Source organism: Esox lucius, chromosome 25 (genome assembly GCF_011004845.1).
Source record: "Esox lucius isolate fEsoLuc1 chromosome 25, fEsoLuc1.pri, whole genome shotgun sequence".
Lineage (NCBI taxonomy): Eukaryota > Metazoa > Chordata > Actinopteri > Esociformes > Esocidae > Esox > Esox lucius.
The window spans coordinates 10,369,187-10,381,441 of NC_047593.1; the positions used below are offsets into that span (position 1 = coordinate 10,369,187).

At 43.6% G+C, this 12,255-nt stretch overlaps 1 protein-coding gene across 1 annotated transcript in view; it reads left to right on the forward strand.

Annotated features, from left to right (window-relative positions):
* The first annotated feature begins 1,260 nt into the window (after positions 1–1,260).
* gpm6ab (glycoprotein M6Ab) overlaps positions 1,261–12,255 on the forward strand; it is a 59,202-nt gene continuing 48,207 nt past the window's right edge. The window contains exon 1 of the mRNA XM_010894473.5: positions 1,261–1,391. Coding sequence (XP_010892775.1) covers positions 1,388–1,391 — 4 coding nt within the window. The 5' untranslated portion in view covers positions 1,261–1,387. The remainder of the gene's footprint in view (positions 1,392–12,255) is intronic.

The window sequence follows — 12,255 nt, forward strand, 5'->3', positions numbered from 1 at the left end:
AGTACATCAGAGAGGGGGAGGATAAACAGAGTTCATGTTTGACAGAATATGGCCAGAATATGCTGTGTGTATCTAACGGATAAAAACAGACATTATACAAATGTGGACTCCAATTGTTAGGAATGGAAAAGGTGATATAACGTTAAGGTCCAGTCGTTATTCTGATACCATGTCCAAAGGACCTTTCTACGGATTACATTTTGATAAAAGAGTGGTCTATCATTGTCTATCATTATTCGAAGATACGGATAAAGCACCATTTATGTAATGTTTCAAACCTGAAAAGGTGCTTCAACTGGACACACCTTGCGTTCCCTTAGTGTTTAAGGGAATGTCCAGAATTACCTAATTTAGTCCCCTATGAGGCAGTAGTCTTAATCCAACTAAATACAATTACGTCATTGCGTCCAGGTAATCCTGGTCGCGCCATACTGACTACACCGAAGGGGTCCAGCAGGGGGGGGGGGGGGGGGCATAAAAATTGGTCCGTTATAGTCCAGGTGGACAGGTGGATGTCAACAGGCTGACTTGTCTTAGTATGATTCATCGACGCATCTCTGCTGGTCATAGCGTCTGTCCTGGTTGTTGGCAGGAAAATGTGTTCTCTTCCAGCACGTGCAGGGCGACCAGGCAGTATTAAAAGTGTCTATGCAGAAACACGTTTTCGCCAACAAAGGCATGTGTATGATCTCAATGGACGACTGCTTGTCATCTGGAGGTTTAAATGAGTCCCACCCTATCAACAATCTTAAGGTAGTAGCACTGAAATGAGTTCAAGGAATAACATTTATTTCTGACTGACACAATTCTATAGGAACTTTTCATTTGAGTGAGATAGGCCCGGATAACCCCATATTCTATTGTAGTCCATTTATTTGATTGATATTGAGATATTAATGGGCGTATACCTTAATATTGCTCCAGGGGTTCATTTATATGGCATTCATTATTGTAGGGACTGTGGGATATTCCTTTATAACTATCATAGTTCAATTAAGGACTTAATTTAAGCATTTGCTTTGGCGTAGAACAATTATATAACTGCTGTCTTTGTCTAGATTTTTCCAAATTTCACATAGCCCTGTATAACTGACAGTCAAAATGAAGCTGGAATTTAACATCAGCCAGAGAACAGTATTGTACTTTGTTTTTTTTCTTTTAACATTAATTCGGTCGGACAAAACCCCATTGATACTTCCGATATGGTCTAGAAATCCCCGCCTGCTCCCGCCTCGAGTGATTGCTGTGACGTTTCAAGGACCGGTTGTGTTTTGCCAGTGCATTTCGCCCCACTTTTGACAGGACTGGACTGTATCCCGAAAGTTATTGTGATCAACAACCCTAGAACAGTGTTCAACATCATTATAGTGAGTAGATAGACCTTGAGATGGGTAAGTTAATTTGTATTTTTAACTTTTTCTTTATAGCGACTAGATGATTGATTGATTACTTTCGAAAAAGACTAAATAGACTCAAGTTTGAGTGTTGATTGATACTCTCTGCCATATAATGCATTTTGTTATAACAAAATGTTTTTTGTGTGTCTGATTAAAAAACTTTAGACAATTCACGTTGTTAATGCAAACATAACAAATACAAAGGAATACAGGTTAGGGTGCTTTTATATTAGTCCTCCACATGATTAGAACCTAAAACAGAAAGAAGGAATCGTTACCTTGTGTCCAGCCTGCTTTAACAACAGCATTTGGTTGGACACAAAAGCATAATGATCTGTCATGTAGGACCTGTCTGTTATTACAGTGTATCGAGCAGCTTCGCGTGAGGGTAAATACTTTGAATTTAGCAGGCTCCATGGGAAAGGAATAAGTGGACTGTGTAGGGAAAGGATATTGCAAGTACCTTCACTTGGGTTGTGACCAGACAGTGTGGCATATTTACCAGGCAAATATCGTATATTGACCAGGCAAATATGGCACGCTGCTGGGGATACAAAACAAACGCACACACACACACACACACACACACGCTTATGAAACGTGCGCGGGGCGTGCGCACACAACACAATGTGCAACATTCTTTCCCCTACTGTCCTTTTTGTTTTGTTTGCATTGCCTTTCATTTACCACGCGGCTGTTAAGTGGTCCAGTAAGAAGCCGAAGCTCCTTATCAGATTATAGTGCTTGTCTGTCAGATTGGAAGAAGTGTCAGAAGCAACAGCATAGATTTCAGTACCATTAAAACTCGCTAGTCACACGTAAACAAACCTGTTTGAGGCACTCTGAGTCTGAGGTCTGGAAAATTGGTTGGATGATCCATACACATATATGTCCAGACCTGTAACTCAGCTGAATGTCAAAAGAAAAAGCAGGACTGGTATTTTGTTGAATAATTAATATTAGGATTTGTATGAATGTCTGAATACTGTCTAGATTCCCTGTCCAATTCCAAACAAGGCATTTTATTCTAGATTTAAAATATTTGTTGGTTTCTCAACTAAACCTGAAAGGAAACTCTGATAGAATTACATAACCTTTACGATAAAGGATATTAAGTTTATATTCTATGTTTTTTGTGTGATGATGTCCACCCATTGTTTAATTTCACCTGTAATGGACAGTGCCCTGCAAGCTACTCATTTCTTTGGCTGTCCTGTTGCTTGTGTCACCAGCTCTTGCTCTTGCTATTGCTGGAACACAACCAGATGTGAGGAAGGAAAGATCAGTACAGCTGCCAGGAAAAAAACGAATATTGAATGAGGGGAAGTGGCCTTTAGCTGGTCCCTGGAGGAGCAAGAGTGTTTCTTGCGGGTTCCCATTACTTTCGAGTGGGTTTGTTGGCTTACCTTTTCATAGGCCATGGTCACAGGGAATGTCGATCTATTAGAGATACCAATCTGGAGAATCATTATCTATTGTTCGTCCTTTAAAGCCCCCTACAGACAATTTTTTTCATGATTTTTTTTTTACTCGAAAAACAACACGAAAATAACGGAAGCACTGAGTAATGAAGCGGAGTAACGTGGTGAATTCCGAGGGCATTGGCAGAGTAGGTGGCAACCATCCCCATATTGTTCGTTAGCGGGATTACCGTAGCTTCATGTAAGAAGTAGCTAGCTGGGCAACACTAGACCCGCCTGCCGAGTTCTGCTTTCCCGGACTTCATTTTGCATTACTGTAAGGGAAGTAGCTTTCCGACACCCCCACTGCTGGGTCGTTGTCAAGGAGTGACGTTTCGGAAATTATGTTAGGAGTTAAAAAAAATAAATCCCCAGATGGATTACACCACGTGAAGCCCCAGGTTATTATAAATCAACAAAAATGTCAATTTGTCTGGACTAGGCCAGTTATATATTTGAGATCTGATCAAGTATGGCCTAGGGTCAAACTTAATAGGGAAGGAATCTGTACCAGCAAAACTATCACAATAATTGCAGAGAAAACAGGCAATTACAGCTTTTTTTTAACGTATCCACATATCAGCTGTATGAACATTTTTATATTTAGTTGAAGTATACCCTCGACTTTGCTTTGTGGTTTGCTAAGAACAGTAAACAATAGCCAAGGCAGGAGATAGCAGGTGCCAAGTGGCCAAGATTTATGACAAGGCACATTGGATGGGCCAGTACAGGCTTTCCAATTACACATTTCTTTGCTACAGTTATCCCTTTCCATTTACTCAGTTGTTTATTAAAAGAAATACAAATATTTAAACAAAACAGGCATAGGTAGCCAACAGGAGCCCCGTGTAAATGTATTTGATTTAATTCAGAGGATATATAATGCCACACTACAAGGTAATACAGCATGATATCAGTCATTTTACAAATATTTACCATGCCTATTTGGCCCACAGCAAACTAAATTAATAGGGATTTTACAGTAGCCGTAAGCTACGATTGGACCCGTGTTTAAAACACAGTAGGAAGTTCAGTAGTAAATGATCTGTGTTATACAATGTCTAATGAAACCTGATAGACAGACCCTGTCACTGTGTAACGGCCATTCATTCTTTCAATCATTCCTTTTTTTTCATTATCCCTCGATTATGCATGCAGCAAATCACATGAGTGCTAAATGGTGGTATTATGTGGTTGTGCCCCCTCCAAGCATTCTCCTCTTTCTGTGGGGGCCTTTGATAAACCCAACAAGCGTTGCAGTGTTTGTGTACCAATTTCACTCCATGTCTGCTTTCTCCAGCTGAGAATGACGATTCGCTAATGTGACTATCTCGCTCGCTCTGTCTGCGGCGTCCCCGGCTTCGCGTTGGGCCATGTGTCGGATCACGGTTTGCTCACAGACGCGGAGACGGACGCTGTCATGGACGTAGAGACCCACATCCGCACAGAAGGGCCCCCGGAGGCTTCCGGAGCCTTCCAGTTAAATGCGGTCAGATTGTGTTAAAAGCGTGGGGCTAACAGACAGACCCAACCCTGACCACGTCGATACGTTACCTGCCCGTCACTTCCTCCAGTCACCAGGATGCCCCGTCTGCCGTCCTAATGCTTCTGTACAGCCTCTACGCCGGCACAGTGGCAGAACGGCGTACTTATGGTCCTGTCTAAAGAGGCGGGCGGTGACATGGCTCTGGACGCTCGCAGACGGATCCCAAACCGACATCTGCCAACCTGAGATGCTCACCCGCTCCTCCGTAGTGTCAGTAAGGACAGCCTCCCCTTTGTTGGAGCTCAGGGTGAGCGTACAGAGGAGCGGGCGATTTGTTAGCACGTCGGCAGTGTCAGCGTTACGCTGTGTGGAATTGTAATCACTGGCGGAGAACTCTTTTTAGAATCCCCCCTTGTTCCAAACTCCCGGTTCTCCAGTGGAACGAGTGCGTGCATGTGTGTGTGTGTGTAATTACCTGTGCGGAATGACTACCTAAAATGTCAATACCAGACAATGTACCGCGGAAGCCAAGATGCGCCGGGCCAAATGTTGAGAGGAGGCCCATCCTGGCACAATCTTCCGTATTCCTCTCATTCGTCTCCACTCGGACTAGGTGTTCGATTTCCAAGCGCCCGGCGAACCCTGAGCAACGTGACTTGTACGCTTTTGAGCGGTGAGTCAGTGAGACCCCCGCCTTCCCCTGGTCTCCTGTTTCCGCGTCCGCCCGCGTGCTTTCCATTCTGAGCAGCTTGGGTCGTGAACCAAACCTGTCGGTCAGAGCGAGAGACTGAAATACTTCAACCTTTTTTCACCACCACCGACTCCGTTCTCCAGATGCTCGGAGAGCGAGAGAGACAGGGGGTGCAACATATTTTTGATACCTTAACAATGAGAAAGTGTCATCTTCAAGTCCACCCCCGTTCCCAGCTGCAGTTAAAAACTGCAGTCTATATCCCCCCTAAGGAGCTTGAATCAGCAGCCCTCTATTCTACTGAATCATCCACACAGATCACACTAGGTTCATAGCTTTGGGAATTGTCTGCCATACCGCTCCTTCTGTATCGTAAATAAATGTCAAACATATTCCACTTGGGATAGCGCTGGAGCCCCAGTCTTTCCCGGTGCAGCCTCAGCGGAAATTGGGCTCTTTTACAACTGTCCAGGTTGCCAAAGATGTCTGATCTGAAATCCAGACCCTCTCTTTCTTTTTTTTTGAATCCCTTTATTGTTGTTAGATCCTCTGCCTTGGGACTTTTACATAGTAAGTTGGGCTGAATATTCAACCCAGGTATTACAGTGAATTTTTTTCATATCTGTTGTTCAGCAGGACTCACTGTGGTGAGTAGTAGTGATCACATGAATGTAACTGACCTAGTAAGTGTTTTCAGTACAGTAGCTGTGTCCTGCCACCAAAAGATTTGTGACTGCAGTGCGCTTGTAACCAAGGCCCTCACATCACTCGCAGCAACTCAATCCCCTCTGGAATGGAACTCTGTTCCCTTACAACACAATCGCCCTTTGACCTCTCACATTCACCACACAATGGGTACTAAAAGAGGAGAGTAGACGTTTTTCATCCTGTTACAGTCTCCTGCAGGATAATGTGGGTTGGAACTTAAAACTTCGGGCCGGAGCGGGTATTAGACGAAGGCAACAGAGGTGCACTTTCCGTGGGTTATTTCTTAACAACTGTACATTTTAGCATATTCAGTTGCGGCAAAACAAAGCATTTTGCTTCAGTGCTTTTTATCGATCGAGGAGAGAAAGTGGGAAAGAGAAAAGAGAGAGTGCTGAAATAACAGTGGGCCAGAATTGAAAAGGCACTGCAGTGGTATTTCTTTGCCCGGCGTTTGGATCATTGGTGTTCGCACTGACTGTGGAATATGTCACTCTCTTGTGGCACATTCGTTTGTCAGCACTTAAATGTAGTGGACCGTAACACCACAGCGCCGGTGGAGCACTACATACAGTAATCAGTTTGAACATCTGGCTCCGTCTCCATCAGAATCAGACTATTTCTGGATATCGTTCTCCAATTCCATTAGAATCAGTTGTTCAACAAACACACACAAACGCACACACATCGGAAGGATACGGCCGGCCTTTGATCTATTGTCTGTGCTGTAATGAAACAGAGGGCATCAAGTGGATAAAAAGCCCTGGTTGTTCCTGTATTTTCCTCAGTTCCTGTCCCTTCAATATTACATGAAGCCAGGATGCTGCTTGTGTGACTGGGCACACAAGCAGAGATAAACCGCAACCCAGAGACCCCCCACAGTGCCTCAACAGGGGGCCTTCTGGGTAATCATGCATATAACATGGCCATAACGTTTTACTCAGAAATATCAAAATTGATACCCGTAGGACAAGCCACATTAAAGATGAAGGGGACGGAAGTATACTGAACAAAAATATTAAAGTCAAGATGCGGTACTGTGATTCAAGAACTGGAAAAAAGATCCCAGAAATGGTCCATACCCATAAAAAGATTGTTTCTTTAAAATCCTGTGAGATTTGTTTAGATCCCATTTGTCCTTTCCTTATGTGAAATCCTTTATATAGTTGCCTGTTGTGTTCTGCATACAATTAACATTTGCAATGTAATTTATTTCCTCATGCGTCACGATACATATTTAAACAGCACGAGTGTTACTAAACGTGTAATATTTTTCTAAAATAGTAGTGTTTTGTTTGTGAGATTAAATATGTGTCTCTTCCTAAAAATGTAAACAGCAAAACAACACTATGCTAATCCTTCCAATACAGGCTTCTCTCCACAGACTTAATCAGATAAAGAACTGGTCAGGAAGAGTATTCATTAGTTTATTCCTATCTTGTATTCCTTCATTCCTTCCAATCATTCACTTTTTAATGAGGTTGCTCTATGCAGGTTGGTATTGATTCCTGCAGTCTATTTCCAGCATCTCCTTGGACTCCCACTGACTGCCTCAATTAATTTGTATGTTTATGAGTCTGTAAAAAAGATTCACGCAGGGTATGTTTCAATCCGTTCCACCGCAGGTTAGCGTAGAATGGAAACATGCATGTTTGTGTTAATTTGTCGATAAATAAATAATAAATAATAATAATTCCGAATTAAATATAGAACACAGGTGACAGGGATTTGAACAGGTGTTTTATGTACGCATACTTTTCTTCACTCTGCGTTTCTACCAGGGTTAGTTGCCATGGTTACAAAGTAATACCAAGCTGGGGGTCCGTGATAAGCTTGTTCTAACTCCCCCTGTTCACGGCTGTCTGATGACTTGGCAAGCATTGTGTGTGCTTGTGTGAGCATTAAAACGTTTTCATACACGCATATGTACCGGTTAGCATGTAATGGACATCCGTAAAGCACGAGAAAAGTGCTAAAGGCACAAAGCCTTCCAAAGTGCCTGAAATAAGGCCACAGTGGGAGCTGAGAAGAGGAGAACTTGGGAGAGAAGAGGGGAGGGAGGAGCGGAGCAGTGAGGAGGCGAATAGGAGCGGAGGGATGGATAAGAGAGGAGGGAAAGCTGGGAGCGTTTCCCAACACTCCTACAACAGGGGGTCATGACAGTTAACCCAGTCATGGTAGGGCCCACACCTTTAATTCACCCAAAGACTGCAGCCATCAAACATTTTACTGAGTTACAGTTCACATCATAAAAAAAATCCAAACGAATCAGCAGAGATTTGGGCTTTTTCTTTCCGCTTGTGAAACACCATCTTTTTCCTGTATTCATATTACACAACACCATCCATCTCGGACGCACAAAATCTGACCCCACTGCCGAAACGTCACTGAAACTCATGTTAGTATTGGTAATCGTGACATAGTATGTCGACTGTATGTACGTCCTTCTCCTGGCTGGCTCCTTATTCCCTTTCTGGGACTCGGGTTTGACCCGGCTGGGACATCACATAGAACTGGAAAACAGCGACAGACTCGGGAGAGGTCCTATAAATAGGTCCTATAAGTGACAGGCCTGCATCCCTTCGTTCTCCACTTCTGCTGCTTCACTCTGTCTTTCCCCACCACTCGTCATCCCTTCGTTCTCCACTTCTGCTGCTTCACTCTGTCTTTCCCTACCACTCGTCATCCCTTCGTTCTCCACTTCTGCTGCTTCACTCTGTCTTTCCCTACCACTCGTCATCCCTTCGTTCTCCACTTCTGCTGCTTCACTCTGTCTTTCCCTACCAATCGTCATCCCTTCGTTCTCCACTTCTGCTGCTTCACTCTGTCTTTCCCTACCACTCGTCATCCCTTCGTTCTCCACTTCTGCTGCTTCACTCTGTCTTTCCCTACCACTCGTCATCCCTTCGTTCTCCACTTCTGCTGCTTCACTCTGTCTTTCCCTACCACTCGTCATCCCTTCGTTCTCCACTTCTGCTGCTTCACTCTGTCTTTCCCTACCACTCGTCATCCCTTCGTTCTCCACTTCTGCTGCTTCACTCTGTCTTTCCCTACCACTCGTCATCCCTTCGTTCTCCACTTCTGCTGCTTCACTCTGTCTTTCCCTACCACTCGTCATCCCTTCATTCTCCACTTCTGCTGCTTCACTCTGTCTTTCCCTACCAATCGTCATCCCTTCGTTCTCCACTTCTGCTGCTTCAAACTGTCTTCATCCCTGAGCTTTTGCCCGTGCAAGGATCTGTAATAGACGCATTTGTCCTCTGTCACATCTGTTATTGTGGTGGAATAATAAAGAAAATGGCTTTGTATCGGAGAGGCTGTGTATAAATAGGCCTGAAATGTGTTAAAACACATACTTCTTTTATAGTTATTTAAATCAAAACCCCTAAGTTGAACATGCTAATTCACAATTCCACAATTCCAGAGTTGCCACACAGAAACCCTGTCGTTGCTTTCAAGACAATGTTGCTTGTCTCCCTGACTTAGTGACTCATTACACATTTCTTTTACTAAAATGTCTTTAAAAGCGTAAGTGCCCCTCATCTTTCTTTATGGCTTCCTCTTAACAGCCATATTTTAACACAACACACACACACACACACTTTCACACGCTGTTCTCTTCTTGTGGAAATGGGCTCTTATGAGTTTCAAGAGGGATAATGCCCCTGATACGCAATCCCGACAATGTGGCCTGCAGGAGGGATGAATAGAACTTCCGCTTTTGTCTAGAAGTCTGCATTGCAGTTTCCGGTTTACTTACTAATACTCATCTGCATTAGTAAACACCTAAACTCACAACAAGATGAGTGATGCTGTTGTATGGAAAAAAAAGAAATATAATGTACGTGACTCATTTAAGTTTCAAGGTACAAGTGGGGCATCATTTTAATCAGGAGAATGTCCTCTTTTTAATAAAATGTGGCTTGCGCCATTCAATTAGTTCAAACGCTAGACTAGAAATAGTCAGAAAAGGCTATTTTTTATTTACTTCCACGTAACGCAGGTTTAAGCGCAATTAATACCATATAGGACCAGATGTTTACTTCCTATGCCAGTTGTTATTTTTCAGTTTCGTTGTGAAATGAGGTTACAGTTGTAAAATAAGAGGAGACCTGTACTGGTGATTTTTTGAGGCTATGGAATTTTAAGCTTCATTTAGGTTAGAAGAGGCTGAACGAAGGTTCGTTTCAATTCACCTGCTATGGGGACACGCTAGCGTTACAGCTCAGCCAGCGTTCAAGCTCAGCCAGCGTTACAGCTCAGCCAGCGTTCTTTTGCCGTTTTTGAGGCTAGGGTGAATTTGTATGCGTTCTATTGTCCTGCCTAATACTACACTAAAAAGGAACATGTCGCTAACTAGCTTAGCCGATAGCCGGCCGGCACACCACAATTAACTACTTACCCTCGTAGTTGTGCAGATAACTCGATATGTAGAGTTTGAATCCCTTGTTCCGCTTGCTTGTTGGAGCAGGAGACCAGGCATCAACAATTGTGGCAGTGATTGCCTTAAGTAAACCGGAAACTGATATGCCGACATCTGGCTAAAGCGGAAGTTCGTCCATACGCTTTTGCACAGAGCCTATTGCAGCTTGAGGTACACGAGATTTCAGTTCATTGTCAACTTCATGAATCTGAGGCCGTTAGCAAGACCGCTACAAGCTACAAGACAAACTACTGCTGTTAACCTTTTTTTGTGTAAATATACAGTAGGAGAGGGAGGCAGTGTCTTTATCTGCAAGATCAGATGCCGAAAGAACAGGCAGTCACGCACCATAACCTTGACAATGCAAGACACAGCCAACCGAACGGGGAAACTGTTGCTAAGGAGGGTGGTTTCAAATCTGGCAAGATGAACACGGCTCACACCTGACGTCAACACAGCCCCCCCGCCCCCAACACACACACACACACACACACACTCTGTTCGCTTCAGAAGACAAACGTTACTTTGCATAAAAGATGCATGGCCATTTCCCCTGAAAAGGAGTTATGGAACGAGGGTTTAAAGGCAGACTCCTGATTTTAATCAGAGGATGATCAGGTTCAGAGGAGATGTAAACAGCATTGATACACAATGTGAAGTGGATAGCGTGCTGTAGGCCCACGGTAATGATTGATAGGCTCTGTATTGATATCAATATCCCCTGTGGCTGGGATTATTGCATTATCATAATACATTTTATTTCTTTCTGTATTTACTTTGGTCACCGCTAGAGTGGAAGGGAACTGATGTCTGAGCTGTCACACCTTCTGGGAAAGCGTTGCATACATGCGGTATGGCGCGAACACGCGTCTTACACGTATGTTCATTCACGTGCGCTCCACACACAGGCACTTCGTCTGTCTGTTGTCAGCGTGAAGGTAATAAGAAATGGGACTGAGGAGTATTGCTTTATTTAATCAAGGACTAGGATTTTTTTTAATCACATTTTGTCAGAGCCATTTCAAATATCCAGGGATTCCTTTGGCACGGCGACGCATGCACTCTCCGTCTGACTAGAGAAATAGCACAGTTAGCGAAAGATGGAGGAGAGAAATGGAGGGGGGAGTTGGAACGTAATAGGAAGGAGGGGAGTGAGAGGGAGGAGAAAAGGAGCAAGAGGAGGGAGAGATGAAGCGAGGGAGAGTGCACATAATGCCTCCACAGTCTCTGGCCCTTCTCTTCTCCTTTCCTATCTAGGATAAGGAATAGCTGTGAATCTAATATGTGTGCTGTAATATTCTCCCATTCAATGATCACATCCACAAGGAATTCCCAATAACAGCTTGAATTCCATGAATTCCTTTTCTGCATTGACCCCCCCCCCCCAACTGTAAATGATCCCACTGCCTAGTTAATTTGCAGTTGAAGCTGCTGTGTTGTTCAGCATTCATGTAACCAGGTCAAACATCCCGACATACAATTCCCAATATTCCCATGTCAGGAAATACACACTATGAGAAGAGCCCTTTGGCTTCAGGTTATTCAGGGGGAAAGAGTGGGTTATTACGGGGACCAGTAGGATTCATTACGCAGGTAAAACATTTAACTCATATGCCCATTTGTAAATCCACTCACTAACTGTTCAGTAAAGTAAATTAGTTTGTGTTTTCTGGCCTAGCATAAATATCTAGATAGTAATGTTGACGATTCCTTTTCCTTTTTGCTTAATGTAGTTGTGTAGTTGACCACAGTCAAGCAGACCACCAGATGCATTTCAAAAAGGTCAAGTTTTTGCTGTGTGCCAGTGGGGTAACCAAGTAGCTAAGGGTTGTTTTCCCCTCAGGCGGACAGGGCTATTTAAACAGACTGGGAGAATGCATTGCAGCGGCCAGGAGAACTTACATTAGGCATTCTCAAATCATGTGAAAGCTTGCGGTTGACATAATTATTGACAAAAGCACTTAATAACCGATAGAGTTTAATTCATCCTGTTACCCGGTTGCAATAGGCCATAACTTGTGGATAAATGCATTGACACACTTTGACTTCAATGGAAAATCCAGTTGAAACTTTGGTCACTGGTAGACCATGCC